Raw genomic sequence first — 25,696 nt, 5'->3', positions numbered from 1 at the left:
TTCATCCATGATTCTAGCTCTGCTTCTCTCTTTTTCTTTCTCTTGCATTGTTTCGAGCAGCTCTTGCTTTTTTCAGTCGTTAGACATCTTACCGTTCATTTATGCTACTAAAAATCAATCTTCATTTCTCACACTTGATGTTCTGCCTCTTTTATAGGGAGGGAAGAAAGACAGTTTTTACAATCTGTAGAATCTGTCTCACATTTCTGAAGTTTAAAAATGTATCTATGATATAGACACGTAAAATGGCATGTGCTTATCAAAGCATCTTGAAGGAGACCATTGACTTTATTGATGACATGGAGTTTGAAGATACAGCAAGGAAGATAAAGGCCAACTCAACTTCAGTCCAACTAATGATTCGTAAACAAACAGGTAAAAAGGGCCATTTCTACCAAAAGGCACTTTCAGATTACACATAGGTTTTAAGAAGGCTGCACTAAATCCGAACTATTGCTTGGAGAATATTTCTTATCCTTAGAAATGTCTTTAATGGAATAAATGTAGGTGCATGATAGAAAAGAAATAAACCTATTGGATACACCTTGGTTCTACGACGATTCGTGCTGCGACAGTTGCTGGTTGCCCCAAAACAAAAGCAAGAGGTACATCCCCTGGGATTAGAAGGGTCCAGATAAAAGGATCCTGGTCGGCAAGTATCACATGCTGCACCTTCAACATTCTCCTGTTAAGGCATAGTTCAAAGAAATCTCAGTGCTTTCCTTTTGGTTTGGGTGAGGTACTTACTTAAATGTATGGAAACATGAATGAAAATGTGAGATTCTCTAGCTAGACCATATTCCAAATGCAAATAAAACTGTCTTGGAGACTATCTTATGAGCTGTCTTTTCAGTTTATAAAGTGAACCACAGAATAATAAATATTAGTCAGAAGCAGCTGGTAACTTCTCTGCCAAAAGCCTCCCACTAGCTTTTGCAACCCTACTATATAAAAGGTCGCCTGTGAAAGTTCACATTTATCACATTTAATTATGCAGATCAGAACAAAAGAAGATTTCCTGGCTATAATGATGTGGTAAAATGTCAACTGACATAATACGGCTAAAAAAAGCATGGGACCTGGTTAACATCCAGAAGTCAAGATGCAGACAGATAAAACAGATATGTGCAGGGTACAGGCTGCTTCAGTGAATCGATGGACATGTACTCTGCAGCTATTTAACATCCTGCAAAACCTAAGACCATCTGTACAGCTGACACATATTGAAGTCATTAAAAAATGGCATCTAACGCTACCATCATAGCGTGTGCACATACTGCAAGGTGTTATATTTTTGTACAGCTGCATTTAATTTATAATAAAACTTAATGATAAACTCACTTCATTCGCCCATTAAGTATGAAATAGTCACTGATTTGCAAACGATGCTTGTGCATGTAGAAGTAATTTGATTTATCTGACCTTGCAAAGACAAATTCCTGTCTGGGGGTCGCAAACATCTGGCTCTGTTCCATCTCTGTTACAGTTACATGGCACACAGTTAGGGAAACCGTAAGTTCCAGGAGCACACTGATCACACTGACGTCCTTTTATTCCTGGTTTGCATCTTTATCAACAAACACAGGGAAGAGGAGGGAGTCAACAGAGGAGGTAGGAATGGAGCAAGGGAGGGAAGATTAAAACAACAGGCAGGTGGATTTTGAAGTGATTGTACAGCTATGACACAACTTTATGACTTCCACATACAAAAAGCAGCACGTTAGTATTGCTCTCAGATTTTAATAGTATGACATTTCAAATGGCCCTGGAACTGCCTAGGAACAGATTTGATTTTGAAGGATAAAAATGCCCACAATAGAATTAGACTTCTGCAGCTATTCAGTGCTTGCAGTGCAGAACTACTCCCTCTGTACACCAAGGTGTAAAACATGGATGCTGAATACAGGTAAGAGGAGCTGGAACAAGATTTACGGCTGGAAAATATGACTGGGCATTATTCAAGGCATGCACCTGCTAACAAAAAGGTGGAGAATTGTGGGCATATGATTAATTACAGAGACTTCAACCTTCCACAAAGCTTAGGTTAGTTTACAACTGTTCAGAATGAATAAAATCCACTTTGCTCATAGCGAAGGCGGAACGTCTTGAATTTCCCATATCCCCTCCAAATGCCTGAAAAGAACAGTGAAGGAAACCACTCATGCATTGTTTATAATGCACATAACTCAAACTTACTTGCATTGCCCATTGTTTTTTTCACATTCTGGGCTTGAAACATCAACGACTCCTCTTTCTGAGCAGTTGCAGCTCTCACAGCCAGCAAGAGGGTGGTAGCTGAAGTGATGTTTCTCGCACACTTCACATTTTGGTTTCACGGTTCGTGGAGGGCAAATGCATTTACCAGTCAGGTCATCACATAGACGCTGCCCGCAGTTGCATACTAGGTCAAAGAAAATGCTGCACAAATCAATTTCATCTCATCTTACAATGATCAACTCTTATTGGACTTGCATGTGAAACAAACACACACAACATTTATATAGAGAGAACATGGCTCTTTTCTTTCACTAGTTTAAAGCTCAGGGCTATAGAAACCAACTGTGTGACTGCAACAGTAGTTTCAAAGAACAGGTTTAGTGCTTGGCTCTTTTCCACCAATTGGTTGCTTAACTTCACCACAGGCATTGTTAATCACTCGCCACAACTTAAAAGGATTAAATGACAATAGTTTTGGTGTTAATGGCACCACTTTTATAGAGCAATATTTATGAACATCAAGTATAATATCTGGGAAGGCAGCTGAGGACTGTTGGTGTAATCTGTAGATCTGTCGATGTTATTAACATCAGAATACGAGGAATTAGGAATGCTGTGTCTCTGATTATCTATGGGAAAACCTGAAGGTACAAAATGGGATTAAACAATAATAACGTGGAAATGATTCAGCACTAAGTGTAGAAAAAATCCATTTCACTCAATAGTGACAACATGGATTTTAACCAGTTTATCTGTAAGCCTATTACACCTGATAAGACTACACATGCAAAGGCACACCTCATTGTGAACTAGGTGTGCTTTAAGGGAATGGGGTTACTTCTGCCTTAAACTGAAAGCTGTGCTATAGTAAAGTCAAGATGGTTCAACGAGCCTCTCACAGGATTAAGCCCTACAAAGAAAAGCGAGGCTGTGGTGCATCTGCAGTAAATTCAGAGGATTAAATAAAAGGTCGTGTCAGGTGCTGAACAAGCCTGAGCATGTACTTACACTTGCAAAATGGGAATCCATAGTAGCCGGTCTGGCATCGGGTGCACTGACGACCGATGACATTAGGCCTGCAAACACACTGTCCTCCCAGGGGGCTGCACGTAGGGCTCGTGGCACCTGCACTGTGGCAGTTACATGGCAGGGCTCCTTTGTTGTAGGAAGCCACTAGTGACCTTACAGAGTCCTTACAGAAGGCCGATGATCCCTCTGGGCTATTAGAATTGAAATATAAATCATGTAAGTTCTGGCACTTGGGAATTGTTATGAGAGTGCTTCGCAGTGGTTCAGTAAATTAGGGTCCTGCCTTTCAAACAGTTTGACATAAGGACAGCATCAGTACACATGCAAGGGTGTATTTTAATTAAATTAGTGGTGAATGGCTTTGAACATGCAGGTAAGAAATTTTTTTCAAAGCAAGTGCGTGTGTTAGTTATATCAGTTCAGACATGCCAAGCAAAATACCAAATACCAAATATGGAAATACCAAAGACAGAAAGATGACATAGATTTTCCTCTTTTGTACAGTGAGCAATAAAGCTCTACCTTTGCATTGCATTTGCAATAGAAAGTCATGGAAACGTGACTCATGGAAGTTTAATGGGCCAGCATAAGCCATGAAAAGCATTTTAATGTTGGGCAATGATGGTGATTTTATAAATCTCTTTAATACACAGTAAAAGTAATATTATTCCCAGTTTGTTGTCAGTGTTCAGTTTTTAGAAAGTGATGCTTACTCAATATAAAAACTGTTTCCTCCACATTGGCTGATAAAATCAAATGACTTGTCCACTGTCTTTTTGTCAAGTATTTTGTAACTGTAGGTGTCTGCTGGAACAACTAAGATATTTTCCTTAAAACAACAAGAAAGCTAAATTGTACATTTCAGAGAAAAACAAAAAGACACAAGCTAAGGCATTTAAATGTTGCTTCACTATATATTCTGTATTTTCTCAAAACCTGTAATATTTTAACCAAAAAAAATAGGAAAATACACTTCCCATGTTCCCCTCAAAGTTGTGATTCTACAAGGAGTGTAAAATAAAAACATTGTATAGTATCTTAAAAATTAAAAATAAAACCAAATCAGTGCAAAAGATCCTAAAAATCTTAAACACAACATTAAAAAATTAGTATTGTTGGCTTTCATCTTTGCATGTATCTCTAAATGAATGATGAAACTGAAAACAGTATTTTCAAGTACATTTATGTAATGAACATACCAGAACCAGCATTTTTCCATCCGGTATCATCACTGTAACAGAGACCTTGGGTTCAGAAACATCAAGCTCAATCTGGTTTTCTGCGATCACCTGATCCCGACAGCCAGACATATGGGGGCAGAATGAAGCCTTGAAGGTACCTAGAAGGACAAAAAAAAACGGGGTTGTGTGGAAAGGTTTTGTTTGCAGGGGGCTACTAGAGTGGGTTCTATGAAAACCTGCCAGAAGCTTCCTCTATCTCCAACAGCCAAAGCCAGTCAGAACCAAGACAGACACCCCACTGGTCAAGTGCGAGGCTCACCATGATAGCGCCTCTGGGATAACTTATTTAAGAAAGGGGAAAATAAACCTGCACAATGGCAACTACAGCCTGAGAGAGGAGTGAGAACATATGAGAGAAACAGCTCTGCAGACACCAAGGTCAGTGAAGAAGGGGGAAGAGGTGCTCCAGGTGCCAGAGCAGAGATTTCCCTGCAGCCCATGGTGAAGACAGATAGGTTGTCCCCCTGCACTGCATGAAGGTCTACAGTGGAGCAGAGGTCCACCCACAGCCCAGGGAGGAACCCATGCAGGAGCAGGCGGATGCCCAAAGGAGGCTGTGATCCTGTGGGAAGCCTGCAGTGGAGCAGGCTCCTGGCAGACCTTGTGACCCTGTGCAAGAGACCCACGCTGGAGCAGTTAGGGAAGAATTGTAGTCAATGGGAATGAGTCATGTTGGAGAAGTTGGTGGAGGATTGTCTCTCATGGGAGGGACCCCACACTGAAGCATGGGAAGAGTGTGAGGAGTCCTCCTTTGAGGAGGAAGGAACAGCAGAGGCAACCTGTGAGGAACTGACTGCAGCCCCCATTCCCTGTTCCCCTGCAGCACTTGGGGTAAGAGTTAGAGAAAACTGGGAGTAAAGTTGAGCCTGGGAAGAATGGAGGGGTGGAGGGAAGGTGTTTGAAGATTTGGGTTTATTCCTCATTACCCTACCCTTATTTGATTGTTAATAAATTAAGATAATTTCCCCAAGTTGAGTCTGTTTTGCCTGTGATGGTAATTGGTGAATGGTCTCTCCCTGTCCTTATCTCTACCCACAAGCCTTTTGTTATATTTGCTGTCCCCCGTCCAGCTGAGGAGGGGAGTGACAGAGTGGCTTTGGTAGGCACCTTGCGTCCAGCCAGGGTCAACCCACCGCAGCTCCATATGCCAAAATGCTGAGAAAGAAAAAGGGTTAGATGAAATTCAGACACTTACCTGACCACACACGTCCTGCATCCACACGGACTTGCACAGGGAACACCGGGTGTGCCGTCTGATAAAAATGTACTACAAATACGTATCGGCCCAAGTGGGGCACTCTGCCGTTCAAGGTAATCTGGTTCTGGGGAAACACGAACAGCTCTGATATTATATTTGTTTTGTGAAATATACCTGGGTTTATCAGCTGTGCTCAGTGCCACCTATCTGCAGTAAAAGAGATGAGGCTTAGCATCTCTCAGCAAGTTAACTATCTTGAAAGAACATGGCATTACAACTGCATGCTCTGTTTGCCTGCCAAGCACATCTAACATTCTTCTGCAGTCTGTGAGACTACTGCATAGTTTGGAAAGAAGATGGATTTTTTTTTTCTTTCTGTATATTGCCTCTGTGGCTTATTCAGCCTGCAATATTTTGATCATATCACATCATTCAGTTTTGACTCTATTATAGTGTTTCATCTATTTAACTTTACTAACAACATACTTTGTGATTTATGAAACAAAAGTTTGCAGAATATGAGATACCTGTAGTGGTGTCAAGGTGACTCCCTTAACTGAATCAGCAGGTAAAGGGGCACTGAGTAGATCATAGAGTATATTCTTCTGTACTTTGGAAATTTCCCCATCTTTGAACGCATCCAAAACCAAAGCTGCTGGCGGAGTTTCATAAACTGAGGGAATGCAAGTTGCACTAAACACAGAATTATAGTAATTATTCTTGAGGCCAGGAGAATTTCTTAAGCATCATAAGAGGAAGAGCTGTTGGCTCAGAAAAGTCAATATATTAGACTGTATTACAATTAATAATGCAATAATAACTCCTGTTCCTATTTGGATTCTACATAAATGATTGGAAAGTAACTGAAAACAAGAAATACAGATTTAACTTATACACGGGTAAGTGTACATTAACTGACTTTATTCACTCAAAATTTCCCTAACTTTAAGTCTCAATGGAAAGAGTTAAGGAAGAGGAAACTTAAGGGAACTAGGAGTGTTAAAAATTAAATACAATTTAGTTAATTCAGTTAGTTACAGTCACTGGAATCTGTACTAATATTGAATTCTCAGTTCTACAAACATTTACATAGGTGTATCCTTTAAACATGCAAATTTTCCCACTTAAATACTTAGAAGTTAAGTATACGCTCAAATATTTGTAGAATTGGAGCCAAAATAAATAACAGTAATCATTGAAAGCATCCTTATTCATTGACTGCTGTATTTAACTATTTCTTCCTTGGCATATTTAATTCTGAAGAACTTGATTGAGAGAAGAATTTTCCAAACTGCAGTATAAAATGTTTTTGGGGGTTTCCTGATAGTATTTAATCACTCCTCATAAGTACTCAACAGACAATGATTAATCCTTGCTCAAGACAGGCCCAGAACTAGAACGGCAAGGATGTCTCAGGGCCAGAACTGAGATGTATTTGCCAGGCCTGTGTGGGAAATCATGTGCAGCATCCATTTATAATACTGTTAAAATGAGACAAAACTCTACCTCTTTCAACTTGGGGAACTTAAACACTTTCAAGAAAGCAAAAATGCTTGCCAGATAATAATAATAAAATAACATAAACACACAGTAAACTATGCAAATATAATGAGACTAAAAAAACCAACACAAAACCAAAGTAAAAGGTACAAGTTTCTACATTAGCTTTATTTTAAATCGTGTTTTTCACCCAGCCTCTTTCCTCTGTTTTACTCAGAATATAAATGCCCGGATTTGCAAAATAACTTTGGTGCAAGGACAAGTATCTTCAGTCTTAGAAAGCTGCTCTCAGTGGTAACACTCCAAACAGGAGAATTACAGCTGCGACTCAGTTCTATGCACGCTTGGAAGCCAAGGACAGTCACATGCTTTTATCCAATTTACCATCCAGAGTTTTCTGCTTTCTATTTCAATTCAACCATTATACTAGAAGCTAGCCTCTGGAAAACTATTAGACCTAGTCACCAACTCTTTCTGCCTCTTAAGTCCTGCAAATGACATTTTTACTTTGAGGCCCTTCCCACTGCCAGATCAGTAGGAAGAAAGCCTTAACAGTAGCATCACGAGGGACATCCTGGGGAGTGTGACAGGCACTGAAATGTGGAATTCCCTAATTTGGAAGCTGCAGTGCGAGTTTCTCTGTGTCCCAAAGAATAAAAGATGGAGAGGGGAAGAGCTTCAATAGGACAGAGTAAATGCTCTGTGGAACCCAAACCTGACCGCTTGGGAAGTGAGGGTTCAGGTTCAGATCTTCACAGCAAGAGAAGAGCCATCAGCCTGGATCAACCAAGCAGTACATGAGTCCTCTAATTACTGGTCCTATAAAGTATAAGGAGAAGGAGGATCACCTGGCACTGCTGTGCAGAGTGAATGATAAGGACACACCTCCCCTAAGGGCCCCACGATGAAATGGACAAGGGAATGGCTTGTTTGTGAAGTGGGGGTTTACATGTTGAATAATTTGATACTGCCAAGTTGAGCCGGTGGATTTGTGTCTGGAAGGGCGTCACATCCCCTACCTAGTGAAAATTAAAGCCATTTGGGACAGCTGAAGCAATGAGGTGCAGAAGAAAACTCGAGAACAGTATTAACAAAACACTGTTCAAAGACTGTCTAGGTTAACACTAACACTGCAGCTTTTTTACAAATATTACTTTGCAAAAGTGGCCTAAAAATCAGCTGTGGGTTGCTGAGCAAAAGAATTAGAATATCATTTAGTCTGCCTTTCAAGGTCATCTTCAGGTAATAAGAAGGGTAAAACCAAGCAAGTTACCTTCCATCATGGGTACTCCTGTATGCAGCTATGCACTGTACTTTAGGATCCACATATTCTGGAGAAAATTCTTCAGCTGATATAATACAAACCTTGTGCTGAAAAACAAGCACAAAGTACAATTAACTATTAATATCATAAATAACAGGGCCAGGCCTGACTGGGAAGGATGAAGCCTAATTTTAGTATGGGGAGATCTGAGCCCAAAGCCATGTTCTGTCATGGACCTCCCAGAAGATTCTGGATCCCTTTACCTCCCTGCACCTCAATGCCTGAGGATTAAATAGCATTTTTCTGTCCTTCTCAAGGAAGGCTGTTCAGAAGTTAAACAACCAAAACATAAGCATGTGTGTGGCAATGGGAAAGACAGAAGACCAACTCACAGGGTGAGAAGCCAGGCAAGGAATGAAAAGAGGTGGGAGGGAAAAGCCCTCATCTGTCGTGTTAGACTTCTGGACCCTGGGTGAAATCCTAGACTCTCTCAAATGCAGGCACAAACACTTGCTCGCACAAAGTCCATAGGAGTGAGTTTCAGTGACACTAGGATTTCTCCAAATAGATTCAGAACTTATTTCAAGAGAAACAAGACCTCACTATTTTTTTTTTTTTGTTACTAAAACTCGACATGAACAAATGAATCTGTGGTAGTCCCACTGTACCCATGGTGGTAAGGACATAAGGGAAGGCTTGTGGGTAGGCACAACAATATGCACTAATAAAATACATAACAAAATACACACATGCAAGTTACAGAACTTGTGCATGGACTACTTGAAAAGAACAGTAAGATAAGCAGTAAGAAAGCTAGCACCAAGCATCAATGTAAATTAAAATTGCATAAATTAATACGCAAAGTGATTCAGTTTGGAAGCAGGTCCTAAGGGTCTGTGTTTTAGCTGTAGTGAGCAGGGACTAGAGTACTAAAAATACCTTTTCCTGGGCAGCCAACAGTTTGCCCGTCCTACATGTAACAACCCACAGGGCTCCAGCAGAACAAAGGTAGACCCTGAAGCTTTGAACTGTGTTTTATGAGTGGCTAAAACGTTAGTGCAAAATGTGGTCTGAGTTTAGACAGCTTGTCTGCATCAGTACGAAATAAAGACTATCACGTTGTAAGACCCTCCTGACAGATGACCTCAAGAACCCTATTTTCTCCTTATTTAGACCACATTTCTGAACTCCAGCATGGTGGGTGGTTCCCCTTTCCCTCTCTGGGCTACATGACAGGGGATCACACAAGGGTCTTTTAACTCCAGTGCTGCTGACATTGATGATTAATGTCTATATAAAACAAGTTCTTCTCTTCCACCTTCTTCCTATCTTTTGCTAAGTGCAGTCTTTACAATTAACATGGAGAAATATTTCCTGTATCTCAGAAGACTATTGAAATTTATCTTGCAGCAAGTTATTCAGAGAATTACAATTAGAATTCATAAATAAAAATAGAGATTCTTAGCACAAGAGTCTTCCATATGTAGAGATACAGACTAATAATGTCAATGCCTTTTGGACATGGATCTTGTTAACACAGCAATTGCTGCAGGGAGCCAACAATTTGAATGGTATTTGTTCACACTGAACACTCTCCACGAAATGAAGAAAGCATGTATCAGCTGTTAGTCCTAATAGTTCCACAAAACTACTCTTTGTTATTAGCTGGGTTTGAACACTAGATTTTAACAAACCTTGTGTTTCTGAAATGGAAAACAGAAGCAACACAGAAGAAGATTCAGTGTTGAGTAAAGTGTATTCCTGGTGTGGCCAAAAGAGGTCAGTGAAGGCTTTTTATTCAAAATATCTAAAAGCTATATGACTAATGAATGCGTTCATTACCTGAAATATATACATTATTATCTGAATTTTGTAAGAGACACAGGAAACTCCCACATGGGTTTTGAGGATTTAGAAAAAGTGAAAGATAAGGAGAGAAAATGAAAGATTAAATACAAAAGCTACCAGAACATTTATCATTTAAAGTTTATTCATAGAAGAGAAGGGGGAACTGAAATAAAGCACAAGAGAGTTGGAAAAATCCTTGCCAGTAAAGAAAAAGTTCTGTTTATCTTTGAAACTGGTAAGTTTGCCTCAGCATTCTCTAGGTATATACAAAGCATATCTATTCAGGTACCTAATATACATAATTTCAAACATTCCCTTACAGAATGTGAACACAGAGAGACAAATATCTCTCTTTACCCACTCAGGGAACAAGTATTACAAAAAGCAAAAGAAAATGGCAACTTACCAAAAGAAAATTAATTGATGATGCCTTAAGATGTATCTTTGTGTCTGCTAGAAGGTCATAGGCTGCAACGCGATTCCTGTCATCAACTACAACACTGCGACAAAGGAAACTGAGACAGAAAGCAGGATTAAGGACGAGTCTGCAGGTATTGCCACGTTGTTTAGGCTGTCACTTAGCATCATTGCCTGGCTTTTGGCTAGCCACACCACCAGTACCTAGCCACCCTGTTGGATCATAACTAACCTACCTTTGGCCATTGAGGAACATACAGTATCCTCAATAGTGAGACAAAGGATTTACCACACACAGAACTGCTCGTCTAACCTCTGTGTTGTCTTAGCCAGAGCCAAAGCCTCCAGACCTCAGCTCAGATATCCATTTGAGCTACTGGTTTAAGTAGGATGTGGACAGACAGATGCACATACATGCTATCTGCAGAGGTTTCCACGCTGCGTAACATGGTGTGTAACTAATGTTTCTGTGCCCGGACCGTGCTCCTTGAGGTGCCAGTACACACCAGCTGCTGCTTTCCACTACTGGCATGTGCCACTGATAATGTGGATCAGCAGCTCTTGCCCACACAGTGGCAGCTAGGCAGGTCCTGATTTTCGGAGGCTACAGTACACTGAGATACTCCTCAATACAACCGAAAAAACGTAGGTTTGCCCCTTATCGAGCACCTTCAATTGGCTGCATATGTTTGGTACAGACAAACACATACTAAGAGGAAGAGTCTTGCTAAAGCCTTTGAACTCTGCCTTGCTCCGGGAGCATGATTCCCGCACTTGCCAAAAGTTCTCTTTTGCTAAAGAGAAGTCATACAAGGCTCTGACTTCTTTCCTTTCTTCTGCACTTCCCCTCAGGTAGGCCAGCTAGCATGCCACAGATGTGCAGCTGTAATCACCATATCACTGCTTCTCTATTTCTCCTCTACAAGCCAGAGGATGTGGAAGTTTCACTCTTACTTCAAGCATAGATTAGAAATAAGGGCAGCTCAGGGCTTAAGAACATTTAATAGTAGGGAAATATAGGTCCCTTATTTGTGATTCACTGGAAGCTTGCAATGTTTTATTCTCTTACAATGTTTTACTGAGAATAATCAAGCTCTTAAGAAGGCCTGGCACAATATGTTCCAGATTCTACAAGTTACTCTTCTCTGTATGTACCTCACTATGTCATTGCTTGATTTATTTTTTATCAGAAGAGACTTGTACCTTCCTGCTTAGGAAAGATGACACAGCAGCTTACTTGCAATGTGCCCATTCATTTCATGCAGAATGGCCACAGAAGGGATTTGCTGCATTGCTGTGTTAAAGTAGCAAAGGTTTCCTCTGTATTTTCATGAGCAAGTTCTTAACGTATCATACAAACAAACAAGTATGTTCAAAATTAGCCCATAAAATGTGTTTGGAAAAAAAAACAAAAAACAAAAAACAATAAAATGGAAGATTTATTACACACAGTTTGGGGCTCAAAGTGTTATATAACAGGCTAAAATAAGAGCTTTCCCCAGCAATAACCTGACAAGGTCACTGCTTCACATAGCTCTGCTCTGTGTCATAAACATGCTGATGAAAATGATTTTTCTTACTAAGCAATTTCATCCTGAATATCCCTAAGCCTCCATTCTGCCAAACAGTTGGCTCAAAGGAAAACCGGATACATGTCCATAGTCCCCTGGCACTGGGCAGGCTCTCCCAAAGGCTCAAAATAAGCTGAAGTGCTCAAGTGTTAAAGACAATCTCACTCAGGACAGGCAAAATCTCTTGTGCAGAAACATCTGCAGTAACCTCATCAGTCAACAAGGATAAAGAAGCATTTGGCTGAAGACCTCGCCTACAGCCTAACAGCCAGAGGATGGCTACACTCAGAATTTCAGAGACTTTTATCCTTCTGCTTCAGCAAATCTTGTTAGAAACAGTGGGAATACCCTTGTAAAACTGGCTGCTACATTTTTTATAGCCAAAGCCTTTGGATACACTTTTAACTACACAAAACCAGTGCAGGCCACTGCAGCCAATGGTGATGCTCTTTCACTGGACTAGGAGATTAATAATTTATAAGTATTTATGAATGTATATAAAAAAGTAATCCTTTGTATAGGAAAATAGTTCACTGAAGTAATAGCAATATTTAATGAGCTGATTACACAGAGAGAATTAAAAATCTGTACAAAATCCACAGAATCATTCACTTGCTTTTAAATCACCCTACAATTTGAACAATCCACATAGTAAAGTGGATTCCAATATATTAAAAGTATAATTATATCCCAAAAACTTATTTAATCATTTAGTAATTACTTCTGAAATTATTACCTGTATTTACAACTATATATTCTCACTCTGCCTTCAGTGATAGGTCCAGGGCTATGTATTATGACCTCTGCATTATATAACCAATCCTCTTCATTGGCATATTCAAAAACCAGAACATAGCGACCGACTTGAGGAACATTTATGGTCATCTCTAAATTGATCTGGGTCAAAATAATTGAAAAACACAAAAGCTGTTAAATTTTTCACTTCCTTTTCTTGCAGGAAGCTCCCATTTCCTGCTCTCCCAGCCAACTGGTCAGCATTACTCCAGGGCCAATCCTGTAATGGTTCAACAGAAGACACCCAGCAGAATGTAAGTAATGCTTATAAATATCGCTTTGTCTAGTAATAAGAGTCAAACAAATTCAAGAAACACCTGCCACTCTAACAGTTCTAGGAAGGCTGTAAAATAACCCTGGGAAATGAGTATATTACTATTTCTCTTCTCCCCAGTAGAAAGGGAGGAAAACATTAATGACGCTAAAAATTTGTCACCATCGCCTCTAAGCTATCTTTAACAACATATAAAAATGTAGTTTACTTCTCCACTGAAAAAAACATTTCCAGGAACACTAAATTCCTACTACAGCAGTGCTGTATATTGATTCCCTACAATGAGTGAAAGCATCTTCTCTAGCAAACTGACAGTGACACTTTCTGAAGCAACAAGACTTTCTTTTAGGTTACTTGCACAAAGTGATTAACACAATATTTCATGCAAAATATTTCTAAATAGTTGCATGGAAAGTGCTGTGGTTACAAAGGTTTTTGCTTCAGATGACTATATAATTATTTTCAAATTTAAACTGTTTTTTTTCTCAGTATTTCCTTAGGCTACAAGCACTTAAAACATGTAAATAATTCTGTCAACAGCCCTCTTGACTTCACTGCAATTATTCATACCAGAAATTCTGCACGTGCATCAGTGATGAAGCACCAGAGGAGCCTATGGCATGTGAGTATTCCTGTTGCGCTTCATATTTTTAAAAGCAATATCCAAGCACATTAATAGAGGGCATAATCACTTTACATATCACTATCACGTACTTCATAAAATACCTTATTTTTGCCAAACACATTTGTAGTATAACTTTTCATTTCATAAAACATATGTTTCTCTTTCAAAGGACCTACAGCAGTGGCATAATTGCATCTGCTTGTTTTTTAGGAAAGGAAACATTTTATATAAGTATAGCTACTTGAGGAAAAAACCCAAAACTTAGAGTGATGTACGTACACCATTTCTGCTGACAAATTATTATGTCATTTCTTCTGAACAAGCCAGTATGCCTAAAGCAGAGGGATTTTTATTTAATAAAATACTTTTACCGGAGTGGAATGCCCACTCTACTCACAGTTATAAATCTGCCTACGCTGATCCTTTTACACAGTTCTGTATAAAATGCAGACCTTGGCAGAGTCTGTCTTTTAGAGATCCGCAAATCCTGAGCTTTAAATCTGCAACCATTTTAGTCTGGTAGGTTTACAGTCAAAAGCACAGACGAGACTGCAATTAGCAGGCAGGAATCTGACCTCTCTTCCACTGATATGGGCCATCACTGGTTGATTAGGAGTTGGCTGTCGCACAGGTATTCTTCTGTATTCTGCCCCATGTCTGAAATAAGCTGCCTCTGAACCGAGGACACAGGAAAATCTGCTCAGAGGCAAATGCTGATAGAGCAAGCAGCTTACACAAAAAACAACAAACAAAACACAGGATTATTATTGTTTTCAAGTGCAGCAGCATAATAACAAAATAAACCAAGGCAGTGCTTTATGCTATTCTGTAGCATATATACTGACTGCTCTGTTGAAGCAGGTCCCAAATATGTGCAAGGCTCTGTAACTTGTATCTGCAAGATGGATGCTTCATAGTAATCACTAGGTAACAGCACCAGGTAATCCTAAAAACAAAGAATACAACAAATGCCAGACCATGCAAAAAATGACATGAGGAACATCTCCAGACCCTCACAATACAACAATGAACAAAACCAACCTCATAAATAATTTTTACAGAGGATATCTATAAGGTGTGGGGGTTTTTTTCTGTTGTTACACAGGTTAAAAACATCAGAATGTGTCTCCCTAAATCTATTCCTTCAGAAAGATAGGACGAAGGTAGCTCTCTCATGAGCAGGGAAACTCTGAAGTCACTCTCCCATCATGTCTTGTAGAAGGCAGTGCTCTGAAAGGAGCCTCCCTGCAGCCAGAAACACGCAGCCAGATGCCTGCAGTTTTCATCCATGAGTGCAATCCACATGCACACAACTCAACTCTGGGTGACCCCACAAGGGAGATTCATGGATCCCAGGTAACTTAATAAAAATATTCATGTAATCTATTAAGCTGTGCTTCAAAAGCTGGTATATTTTTGTTCTGCTTTGCCCACTTAAATTAATGTATTAGAGTTTATTTATAAAAACTGTTAATGGGAGAACATGATGGGCTAAGATCATTAATAAATTCCTTTTCAAAGGTATTAGTAAAAAACTCAGTACAATAAGTACTGTCACTTCCAGCAAGAAATGTTTGCAAGCTCTTTACTAACACTTTAGGGTAGTATTCCATAAATTTAACACAGCCCCAGGCTTAATGACTACAGACACTGGCTACATGTTAACCCTATACATTAAAATTTCAGTATACACAAGAAATTCAGTCTTTGGGATCATACATGTTTAAGGTTTTTCCTAAATGATCATCTCAAATAATTTCTCTTTTTCTAGCAAATTCTTAGAACTGCTGTTAGAAAATTTTTCAGTTTTTCAGTGAGTGAAAGAAGAGCAATGATGGGAGGAAAAAAGCATTCAGAAAATTACCTGCACATCATGCAGCCCATCTTACAGTACTCTTATTAAGACTCTTTGTCAAGAAACTAAGGCCTTGGCTGAGCTAAGATCTAGATAAAACATCTGATATGTAAGAATTACTAAATTCTGTGAGCATTTATGGTCATCCAATTCTGCTGTATGTTAACATTACTTTGAAGGTACTGATTCCAGACAGACTTAGATTCTGTAAGTACAAGAAAAATTAGAGCAAGGTGAAAGTCAGAGAAGAAAGAAATAAGAGGCAGATCTGTAAATTTTCATAATTGTATTCTCCTCTTATACTCTTTTCAATAGTGCTGAATTTCAATTGCTTGCAGGGTTCTTCCCAGCAAATAACTCCAGAGCAGTAATATCATGACAGCCTTCAAGCACTTGTTTTCCTCAATTGTTTTCTTACCAAGAGGACTTCCTCTGCCATTATACTGACAGTCCACGTGCCTGGAACCAGTGAGAAAGGCTCTGTGGAGTTTTTTCCTGGGATTGTGACAAAAGCTGGTTCCTTACTGGGTGGGAAGACAAACTCTTTGCTCTGAGCAGCCCCTGCCAGCAAAAAAAAAAAAAAAAAAAAAAAAAAGAGTAAAAAATGAGGGACTGTGTAAAATGTCTCTATACTTGCTCAGTGAGCTGGACTGATGATCTGATCCATTAAACTTAGTCTAACAGGAGCTGATCAATGCTTTTCTGTCAATATGTATTAACAGTGCACTTGACCGCATACAGAGTTATGCAGTGGTTGTTGGTTTTGTTCTTATTAGCCTTGAGCAAACTGGTTCTGAGAAGCAGAGATCTGCCCCTGTAATGACTAGTTTTGTAATATTCTGAAATGGTCACTTTTTCAGTTTCTCCTTCCGTTACTTTGCATTCAGCCTGTCTCTGCACTGACTTACAATACGTTCAGCTGACACAAGGCTCGTGCAACTTTCAGCCAAATATTTTGGGTATTGGAGGTTCTCAACAGCACCTCAAACGTTTAGTTATAGATAGCAACTGAAGATAAATTCTGGGCAGAAATGATGGGCCAGTTGTGGATGTCCCATCCCTGGAAACGTTCAAGGCCAGGCTGAATGGGGCTCTGAGCAACCTGGTCTAGTGGGAGGTGTCTCTGCCCACGGCATGGGGGTTGGAACAAGATGATCTTTAAGGTCCCTTCCAACCCAGATCATTCTATGATTCTATGTACTACAGAAATGTAGCTGAGCATGCTTTATCAAAGAGAAGTTGTGAAGATCAATTGGTATGAATATTCAAGGTTTCCTCTTTGAAGACCCTGGACACAGACAAAAGCTGATTCCCTGCCTCCCAGTCAATATAAGCCAGTGATGATCCCAAACTGCTCCCACTCTGCCAAATGGTGTCTGTGAGGTCTTCAGTTTTGTCTTTGAATTACTAAAAGGATCTACAACTTAAATCCATTAGCTCCTATCAGTATGCTGAGGTTATGCACATAGGCTTGGTATGCCCCTACCATTGAAAGGATATGAAGTACTTATCTTTTATCAGGGCCCAAAAGACATTACATGCTTTTGAGGGCTGAAATCAGAACTAACTTGGTAGACTGGATTCAGCATTACACAAATATTACTCACAGAATGAAGGCAGAAGCCACATTTAAACTGAAATAATAAAGGCAAGTAAACCAAAATAAGTGCTGTTACCTCTTCTTTAAAAGCTTCATAAAGCCTACAGTTCAGAGTTTCCAAGTACAGGACTGAAATTACTGCGTTTGGCAAACATTTGATAAAACAGATGTTGATTATTATTGTAAGCAGGGGTTTCGTGCAAACACAGCCACATCAATTAACACTGCAAAAATATATTAGAGGAAGCACAAAAGCACTGACACTGTTAGAGGTGATGCATTTTGAGCAACACTAGAGATTTGACTTAGGTGCACCTTGAAAAGCCTCCTCTGACCAAGCATTCATCTGATCTGTTACGCTACTGGGTTACACCTACCTGCTTCGGGCCCAGATTGACAAGCAGATACGCGACCAGATAATGTTTCACCTCCAGGGTTAATATACCTCAGGACAATGCGAAACAAGTAGAGGTTTGATTTTCCCACATTCAAAGTTATCCTCACTTCATTCTGAAAAATGGAAGTTAATAAACAAAAACAGCCATAAAGTGCTGAATAGAGTAACAGTTAGAAGCCATGCAAGCACCAGACTAAAGTCCTACAAGAAAAATATGCATGCAGACAAGTATATACTGGAATGGCAATGCTGGTGTATGACAGAGGAAGACAGGCAAGCCTAGTGAGAAAATTAATTCACTTACAAGTATAATTAGTGCCAAAATGTTTTCCCTCAGCAACTGAGATCTTCCCTTTAGAGCTTTTTGAGCCCAAGCTGACATAGCGGAGGACTAGGTGGAAGAGCTTAGGGGAAGCCACAGTGATAGGCACAACCACCTCTGGCTGGGAAAAATAAAAAGAAAGGGAAAAAGGAGGAATGGAAAGTATATTATTTGTTACCAGCACCCAGAGAAAGAAAAACCATTTGGCAAAGACAAAAGGCTCGGGCAGCTTACAAAAGAACATAGAACAAAATCTCCTGTGAAGTAAAACTCTCGTTGAGTACACCTTACCCAGAAAGACTCAGAATGGCTGAACTAACGTGTGTTGATACCGCACCTTGATACACGAACAGTATTTTACTGTTATTCCCCACACTCATGCCATAAAGGAGGTATATGGTATCAAAGGCTGTCCATATTCCTGGTTTTCCAAGGAACAGGCCAGAATCATTGATCCTAGTCTGAGATTACACACAACACTCCACAGCATGAAGACTGTCACTGCAACTTTTGCTGCTTTACCAGATCCTGCAGTTTCTTAGAGATGCAATACCATGAATGTTCTCTTTGCCCTGGGACTGACATCTCTGGAACCACTGAATTCTCAAGTCTACAGGAGGTTGCATTCACATAGCCCCATTATTCAGTTTCCAGAGCAACAAAGACATGTTAAATGTCGGTGGAGGATTAGGAAAAAACAGAACTGGTGCAATCTCATGGATTTGGCTTCCTTCTTTTCATCCTAAATCCTAAAGCTTCCCTCATCCAACTCCCACCAGCTTGCCCATCACAATACACTTGCTGTCCTTTTCCAAGATGCTTATGGCACAATGACCTCCCCACCACTGTGGTTCATTCTGCTTCCCCAAATGCACACAGGTTTTCTCTGTTTCACACATTTGAGAATAGAACACATAGCATCATTTTTGTCTTACTTCTGAAAGCTACAATAATTCCAAGACTGCCAGCTCCCATATGCTCCTGTGAATGTATACTCCTCAGTTTTGTCATCATCATCCCAGAGACCTCCACCTTTTTAATACAAATGTAAAGCAAAAAGCAAAGCTAGACACATGACAAATGGGAGGGTTGAGAGATCTGCAGAGATTGGATAACTAAAATTTAGGTGATTGTAGTAGAGCAGTGGACCAGAATGGGAATTACAGACAAGTAGGGGAAGTGTCACTTTAAATGGAGAATAATGACTTCTGAAGGATACTACACGGATAAGACAAATACTGAGGGAACACCTGAAAAATAGATACAAACAAAACAGAAAAGGCAAAAGAAATAACAAAATATGGTTCAGGACATTTATTAAAATGGTTTCTAAGCTTTTATGGAAAATTTAGAAGACAATGTGAAGGGAGATAAAGAGGAGATATGTGAGGAATGAAGGAGGAAGAGGTGTTGGTCCCTGGCTTCAAGTAAAGCCAGGGAACAGGCAGAAATTATTCTTTGAGCTCTTGTCACAAACTTAGGCAACTCTGGCCAGTACCTCAAAATCTGAGCCTGACTGTCAGCTTCTCAGACTTATAATGAAACACCCATGTCAGCAGCATGACAGGGCACCAGTGATTTCCACTGAGGTCACACACAGCTTATCTATTTCACCCCAAATTTTTTCAATTGTATTGAATTAGTTTTATTTTCACAAAAAGTTACATTAGCCTTTTGCAAGAGGCTAATCTTTATCTTCTGCAAAATAAAAGTCAGGAGGGTTATTTCAGGGTCCTGCAGGACACAAAAACGCTATGTCAAAATTCGGAAAGTTCCTTGAAATTAAGAACATGATAGTATCTGAGTTATGCAAGGATCTAGCTAAGGATGGCCTGGAGCTGGCAATTACTTACATGAGTGAAAAGCTTTATGCAGGTAAGTAAAATAATACAGACTTTTAGCAAGATTAGAGACAGCCCTTTCATCACCTCTGTACAAAATGTCACTGGATAAGAAATGCAAAAAGTAGCTGAGTTAGAAAGCAGATGCTAAGAAATCACAGCTACTGGAGAGTTGCCTTCATTTATGAATGTGGAATAATTCTGAAAATCCAAAAACAGGAGCTCTGGAATAAAAAAAAAATAAAACCAAAAACAAAACAAGAACAGACACTGTAAAATGAAGATCATAAGGAAATCATTGTGCCTGTGCAATGATTATGTGCTTATGTCTCAGCCTATAGTGATTCACTAGTCCTTGGACAAATGGAAGCTGGATATAACTATACCAAAGCACTACTTTTAAGACAAGTGAATAAGTCCCACTTATTACTCAAATCTACTGTTTTAAAATCCTAGTTCACTTGCTCAGCAGTTCAGTTTAAAGTCAACCAGGTCCCTTCTCACTCAAATTATGGTGTCTTTCTTCCTGTGATTTACTTATTCCCTCAGCTGTTGTTTAGTTTATTTGTAGTCTGCCATGAGAATAAAACAAATGTTGCCAATATGCTCCTGCTCACAGCTTCTTTTACTGAATAACACACCTTCCTGTTTGCTGTAATGTCACGGTACCATTCATAATAAAAGTTGGTGCCTTTATCTTCCTTACCCAATATAAGTCACAAGTGTAAGACAACTTCAGTGACAGTACTGTGATGGTACCTGAAAATCTTATGGATGCAGACTGCTGCAGAATTGTGCAATTCAAATTATTTAGCCAAGCATCAATCTTCTTCTGTTTCTGCTGTCCTTGGCATGACAGGAATTTCTGCACTTAGTATTATAGACTTTAAAGCTATTAGTTCTTTTCTTTACAGCTATCTCACAAAAAACAAAACCCCAAAGAACATTTCTGAAGAACACATATTTGTACAAGCAATGACCTGACAGTAATACCACTAATGCACACAGCAATATAGTGCCAAAGGTTTCGGATTAGTGAGATCCTGCCCTTTTTTCTGTTTTTATCATGACCTTGCACACACACAGCAGTACTATAAAGACATACGTACCATACACTTATGTTTTCACCCCAAAGCCTTGAGTGAAATACCAGCTTACTTGTATAGAGGACATCCGGGCATATCCTCTCCAACTGAAGCTAGGAAATTCCTGAGGATCATAGCCAAACCGAATTTCCCCTCCCTTGACAGTAGTACCATCTTCAATCTCAAACTTCATGTGGTGCAGATCAGGAAAAAAATAGTTTTTTTCAGGCCTTTCAAGGAGAAAAAAACCCCAACAAATCAGCAAAGAATTATCAGTCATTTATGGTCTACATCTAAGAGCAAAAAGCAGTGGAAAGGAGGTGATATACTGAGGTATATCACTGAGGAGGTATATACTGAGGAGGTGATGCCTGAGGAATCCTGACAGCAGCTAATGAATTCAAGACAGCTGGTAAGACAGATGCAATGAGAATTCTCTTTCCAGAAGCCTTTACAGCTTACATACATTTTCCTATATAACCTATATATAGATACATACACAATACTACTGCAAAACAGGTATTGGTTATTTAAGGAAACAGGTTAAAAAATCTTATTAAAATAACGGAAGAAAACTGCCCAGGAAAATTAATATCAATAACCAGTACAATTTACAAACTTATTTATCAACAAATCCAGAACCTCACATGAAAGTATATCAAGGAACTTGTGGGCAGTTTCAAAAGAACTGTGCTGGAGCACGAGCTACCAGGAGCTACAGCTGGACTCACTCCTGACAGGTTGTCCCCACGACGTGCGCCCTGCACTGGCAGCTACCCATGGGCTCAGAACAGGCTGGGCTGAGGGATCCTCCAATGTCACACTGGCAGCCTGTCAGGCAAAGAGTAGGAGCCAAATATCCCATCAGAAAAAGAGTGATAAGAGTTATCAGAAAACACACCTCACTTCAGCTAACTAAACAACATTAATGACTTGCTTCCTCTTTCTGGAGTCCTTCAGACTCTTTCAAATACATGCTAATACACATACAACTTGCAATTATTTTGAGCTTCCCAGATTTGTGCTGGGGTGTTTTTTGTTTCTCTTTGGAATGGGAAAAAAGCCACTTCTTAAAAAAAGCCCACAAATAATACACCATGCCATGTTACTAAATTCAGGGCTACAGTTTTGCAGAACAAATGTTTTGCAAATGTTTTGCTAGTAAGTCAGAATTTCTACAGCAATATCACAAAGAATAATTATTAAAAAAGCCAGACAACAAAATCCAAAACCTAACTAACAAAAATTGTAAGATGTTAATTTTTTAGACTCTGGTATTCCAATATGTAATTTATTTTACAAGAATTGCAATATATGTGTTCATATAACAGTATATGCATATTTCTAACTGACACTAGACAACAATATTGAGCAGCTATCTACAGGACACAGGACTTGTGACACAAACTAACTAAAGGACAACCCTAGTAATGAGGTATGATTTATTGTACTAAGGAACAAGTATGACAAGGCTAATAATTTCAAGCTGAATTGAATGTTTCTAAACACGTATTTACGTCATAGTGTAAAAGCATCTTGTTTTCTGAGACATGTTAAGCACTTGTAATCAATCAAGGGTAAAAAGGCAAAGTAGGAGTTGCACAGATTACAAGCAACTACCAGCAGTAGTGCAAAATGCTATGCACACAGGTAATCCAAACATCCCCATTTTAAAAATACAACACAGGAAATTCTAAAGACTTTAGCACTAAGTGAAAATATTCTGCTAGAGATGTCCTTCATTCATTTTACCTCGGCAGCCAAAATAATTCTTGTTTTCAACAGCATAATAACCAGCTTCACAAGTGTCACAGAAATCTCCACAAACATTAGATTTGCAGTAACAATGCCCATTTTCCTGTGAAGGAAACAGTTTCATCAAAAATGTTTCAGTAGCTTTTCAGAACTCTAATCTTTCAATACTCAGAATTCCCTGTAATTCTAAAGAGAGAGAACTTTCTAATCTCAACAAAAAATATTGTCTGCACATAACTTATATTATTTATCATCTTCAATAAACAGAGTAGAAAATACATAAACTCAAGAACATGAACAATTTTCAAAACTTTATACATCCCTAGGATATATAAAACTAATTCTTTGCTGTATAAAACTAGCTACTTCATGTGCAGAAGCAAGAATCAGTACTAAGATTTCTACCTTACCAAATGTTACAATGATTTATCTTTACAATAAATAGTATCTCTTTTAATTTCACTTTACCTGTTGACATTCTCCGACTCCACTTAGTGTTCCACTCACATCACACTGGCATGCTGCACAAATGAAAAACAAAAAAAAAGACAACCAGCATTTTGTCTTTGAAGGGAAAAACCCCCACCATCTCGAATCTTCAATTTGGAGTCATTCTGCCACAAGGTGGATTTTGCTCTGGAAGGTTTGGAACAGCAGATAAATAGTGGTACAAGGTGAGAAGAAAATGCAAAGGAGAAAGAATAAGGATTTCTAAGTATGTGCAATTTACTGGTGTGTTTTCAAGTGATCTGACTTGTATTTGAAAAAAAAAACCAGTATTGAGTTTGAATTTACAATTGTTTTCTTTCTTAGAAACATTCAGACAATTGATGCAAAACAGCCTGACTGGCACCTTCTATTCTGCAGTGCTGCTCTGGGACCAGTTCAACTCTCCATATGAAACAGAAATGGAGCAAATATTGCAGGAAGGAGCTATGCAGACCTAGAAATTTGGTGAAACCCAGTATTGACTCCATGGTTGAAGGCAGAGATTAATTACATGAAAGGCGTAGTTCTTAATATTTGATGAGTTGTTTAGTATTTAGAGATCTAGAGTCAAAGATGTAATGATACCAGTATCAGCTCTAAAGCTACTCATCCTATCTACGTGGCTGTTGTGGTGGAACCTGTTGGAAAGAAAATAGTTGGAGAGAATCTTTAAAGAATTCTTGTCTTTATCCTTTTTAATCTTTATAATCCTTTTTGATATTTATAATTTTTATTGTCTGTCTGAGAAACAAACACTCACTGTTAAAAAACATTGAAAAATCACAGATTATTATAAAGACATAAGCCATAACAGATTTGACACACCCTCACAAGGAGGTTTTATATTTCTTTGCAACTAGGAGATCATATGAAGTGACGAAACACTTTTTTCTCAAAACAATGAGTCAAATTCTGGTTTCAGTGTTACAGGCAGAAATCCCGTCTCACTCCAGAAATTTGCCATAGAGTTGTTTGAAGTGCACATTACTGCAACTTAGAGCACACCTTGGTTCAGCACTAGACAAACACTCATGATATTATGGTCTCATTTCTCAAAGTAACTGCTGGTATCATGGGTACTTTGTTGCTACAACTAAGTAGCATAAGAGACATGCTGTTAATATGAGTTGTGAAAGTCCCTGAACATCAAAGATGATTTCAGTGAATACAGATGAGTTTTAAAAGAACTTAACACATTTCATAAGCCAAAGAAATATGTCACCTGTACATCCCTCAGGGTTTTCTCTGGCCAGGTTCCAGTACAACGGTTTGCATTTACTACAGGTAGGACCTTCAACGTGCTGAAGACATTGACAATAGCCCTAATGAGAGAAAGGAGTAAATATGAGTTCATCTGTTTCATAAAAAACACACTCCTCTTTTGTACTAAAAAAACCCCTATTATTATTAACAGCTCAGGCAGTTTACTGATTTCTAGAGATGCAGGGAAATTGAGGCTGATTCAGATTTCTTAAATTCAGAAAAATTTAAGAAGTCTATCCTATCAGCACAGGATTTTTGCACCCTGGATATTTTTTATGTATCTACTCGATTCTAAATGTCCCAATGGATCTACTTTCCAATTCTTTCATAGCCTTATTATAACTGCTATAAGTATAAAAAAAATTTCCTTAAAAATAATAATTCATTTTCACATTTACTTTTTCCTTTATTGCTGGAAGACACACACAGCTGTATAAAGGAACCCACATAGATAGCCCTTCCATCCATCAGACTTACCCTCTAGGTTGTCTTAGCTACACATTTAGCAATGACTGTGATTTCTAGTAATATGCTACTACTAATAACCATCATTGTATTAATAACAATAATAGTGGAACAGCAAGAGTTACAAAGATATAATAATTATTTCAAGAATAATTGATGCTGAAAGGGCCTGCTGCAACTCAGAACCAGGTCTTTTGAGACATGCATGGGCTTATAGCTGCACGTATATATTAGTGCTACAGCATACCAAGAAGACATAAAGAGTATGCATATTCTATATATAAAAGATAAAAACCCCTACCCTTGACAGTAAATTGCACTGGTGTGATCAAAGAACAAAACACAAAGTTTATTTCCACTGTTACTCTGCAAATAAGCTTGTGCAATTATTTTACAGTCTAAGAACTCAGGGCTTGAGCAATGAGGTGAATGTGTTCAGCAAAGGCACTTGAATGATTAGCAGATACTGTTAGCTGCAATGGTAGAATACTCACAGAGTGAGAACCAATGCTCCCGGAAGGGTCACATTCAGGGCTGACATCTTTATAAAGCAAACACATTGAAAGATCTTTTAAAAACAGAGCTGTGGAATGTAGTAGTGCAGAAGTACAACATAGCAGGTTGGGCTTTTTAATATAGTTACTT

General features: G+C 38.9%; 1 protein-coding gene across 2 annotated transcripts in view; it reads right to left on the bottom strand.

Moving 5' to 3' along the window:
• LAMA3 (laminin subunit alpha 3) overlaps positions 1-25,696 on the bottom strand; it is a 114,039-nt gene that overhangs the window by 46,252 nt on the left and 42,091 nt on the right. Inside the window, exons 17-37 of one of the 2 annotated variants that reach the window (XM_051774596.1) lie at positions 25,546-25,592; positions 24,546-24,645; positions 23,303-23,355; positions 22,832-22,937; positions 21,811-21,910; positions 21,153-21,309; positions 18,136-18,274; positions 16,253-16,395; positions 14,825-14,925; positions 14,555-14,708; positions 13,022-13,182; positions 10,704-10,812; positions 8,459-8,556; positions 6,213-6,378; positions 5,683-5,809; positions 4,446-4,585; positions 3,960-4,075; positions 3,226-3,437; positions 2,197-2,401; positions 1,423-1,567; positions 545-685 (exon numbers count right to left, since the gene is read on the bottom strand). In XM_051774596.1, the coding sequence (XP_051630556.1) occupies positions 545-685; positions 1,423-1,567; positions 2,197-2,401; positions 3,226-3,437; positions 3,960-4,075; positions 4,446-4,585; positions 5,683-5,809; positions 6,213-6,378; positions 8,459-8,556; positions 10,704-10,812; positions 13,022-13,182; positions 14,555-14,708; positions 14,825-14,925; positions 16,253-16,395; positions 18,136-18,274; positions 21,153-21,309; positions 21,811-21,910; positions 22,832-22,937; positions 23,303-23,355; positions 24,546-24,645; positions 25,546-25,592 (2,720 nt within the window). Of the gene's footprint in view, positions 1-544; positions 686-1,422; positions 1,568-2,196; positions 2,402-3,225; positions 3,438-3,959; positions 4,076-4,445; positions 4,586-5,682; positions 5,810-6,212; positions 6,379-8,458; positions 8,557-10,703; positions 10,813-13,021; positions 13,183-14,554; positions 14,709-14,824; positions 14,926-16,252; positions 16,396-17,811; positions 17,945-18,135; positions 18,275-21,152; positions 21,310-21,810; positions 21,911-22,831; positions 22,938-23,302; positions 23,356-24,545; positions 24,646-25,545; positions 25,593-25,696 lie in introns of both variants that reach the window. The other variant, XM_051774606.1, reaches the window with a different exon arrangement.

Source organism: Manacus candei, unplaced genomic scaffold (assembly GCF_025592945.1).
Source record: "Manacus candei isolate 608988 ecotype Guabito, Panama unplaced genomic scaffold, ASM2559294v1 h1tg000008l, whole genome shotgun sequence".
Lineage (NCBI taxonomy): Eukaryota > Metazoa > Chordata > Aves > Passeriformes > Pipridae > Manacus > Manacus candei.
This window is presented reverse-complemented; position numbering and strand designations above follow the sequence as displayed.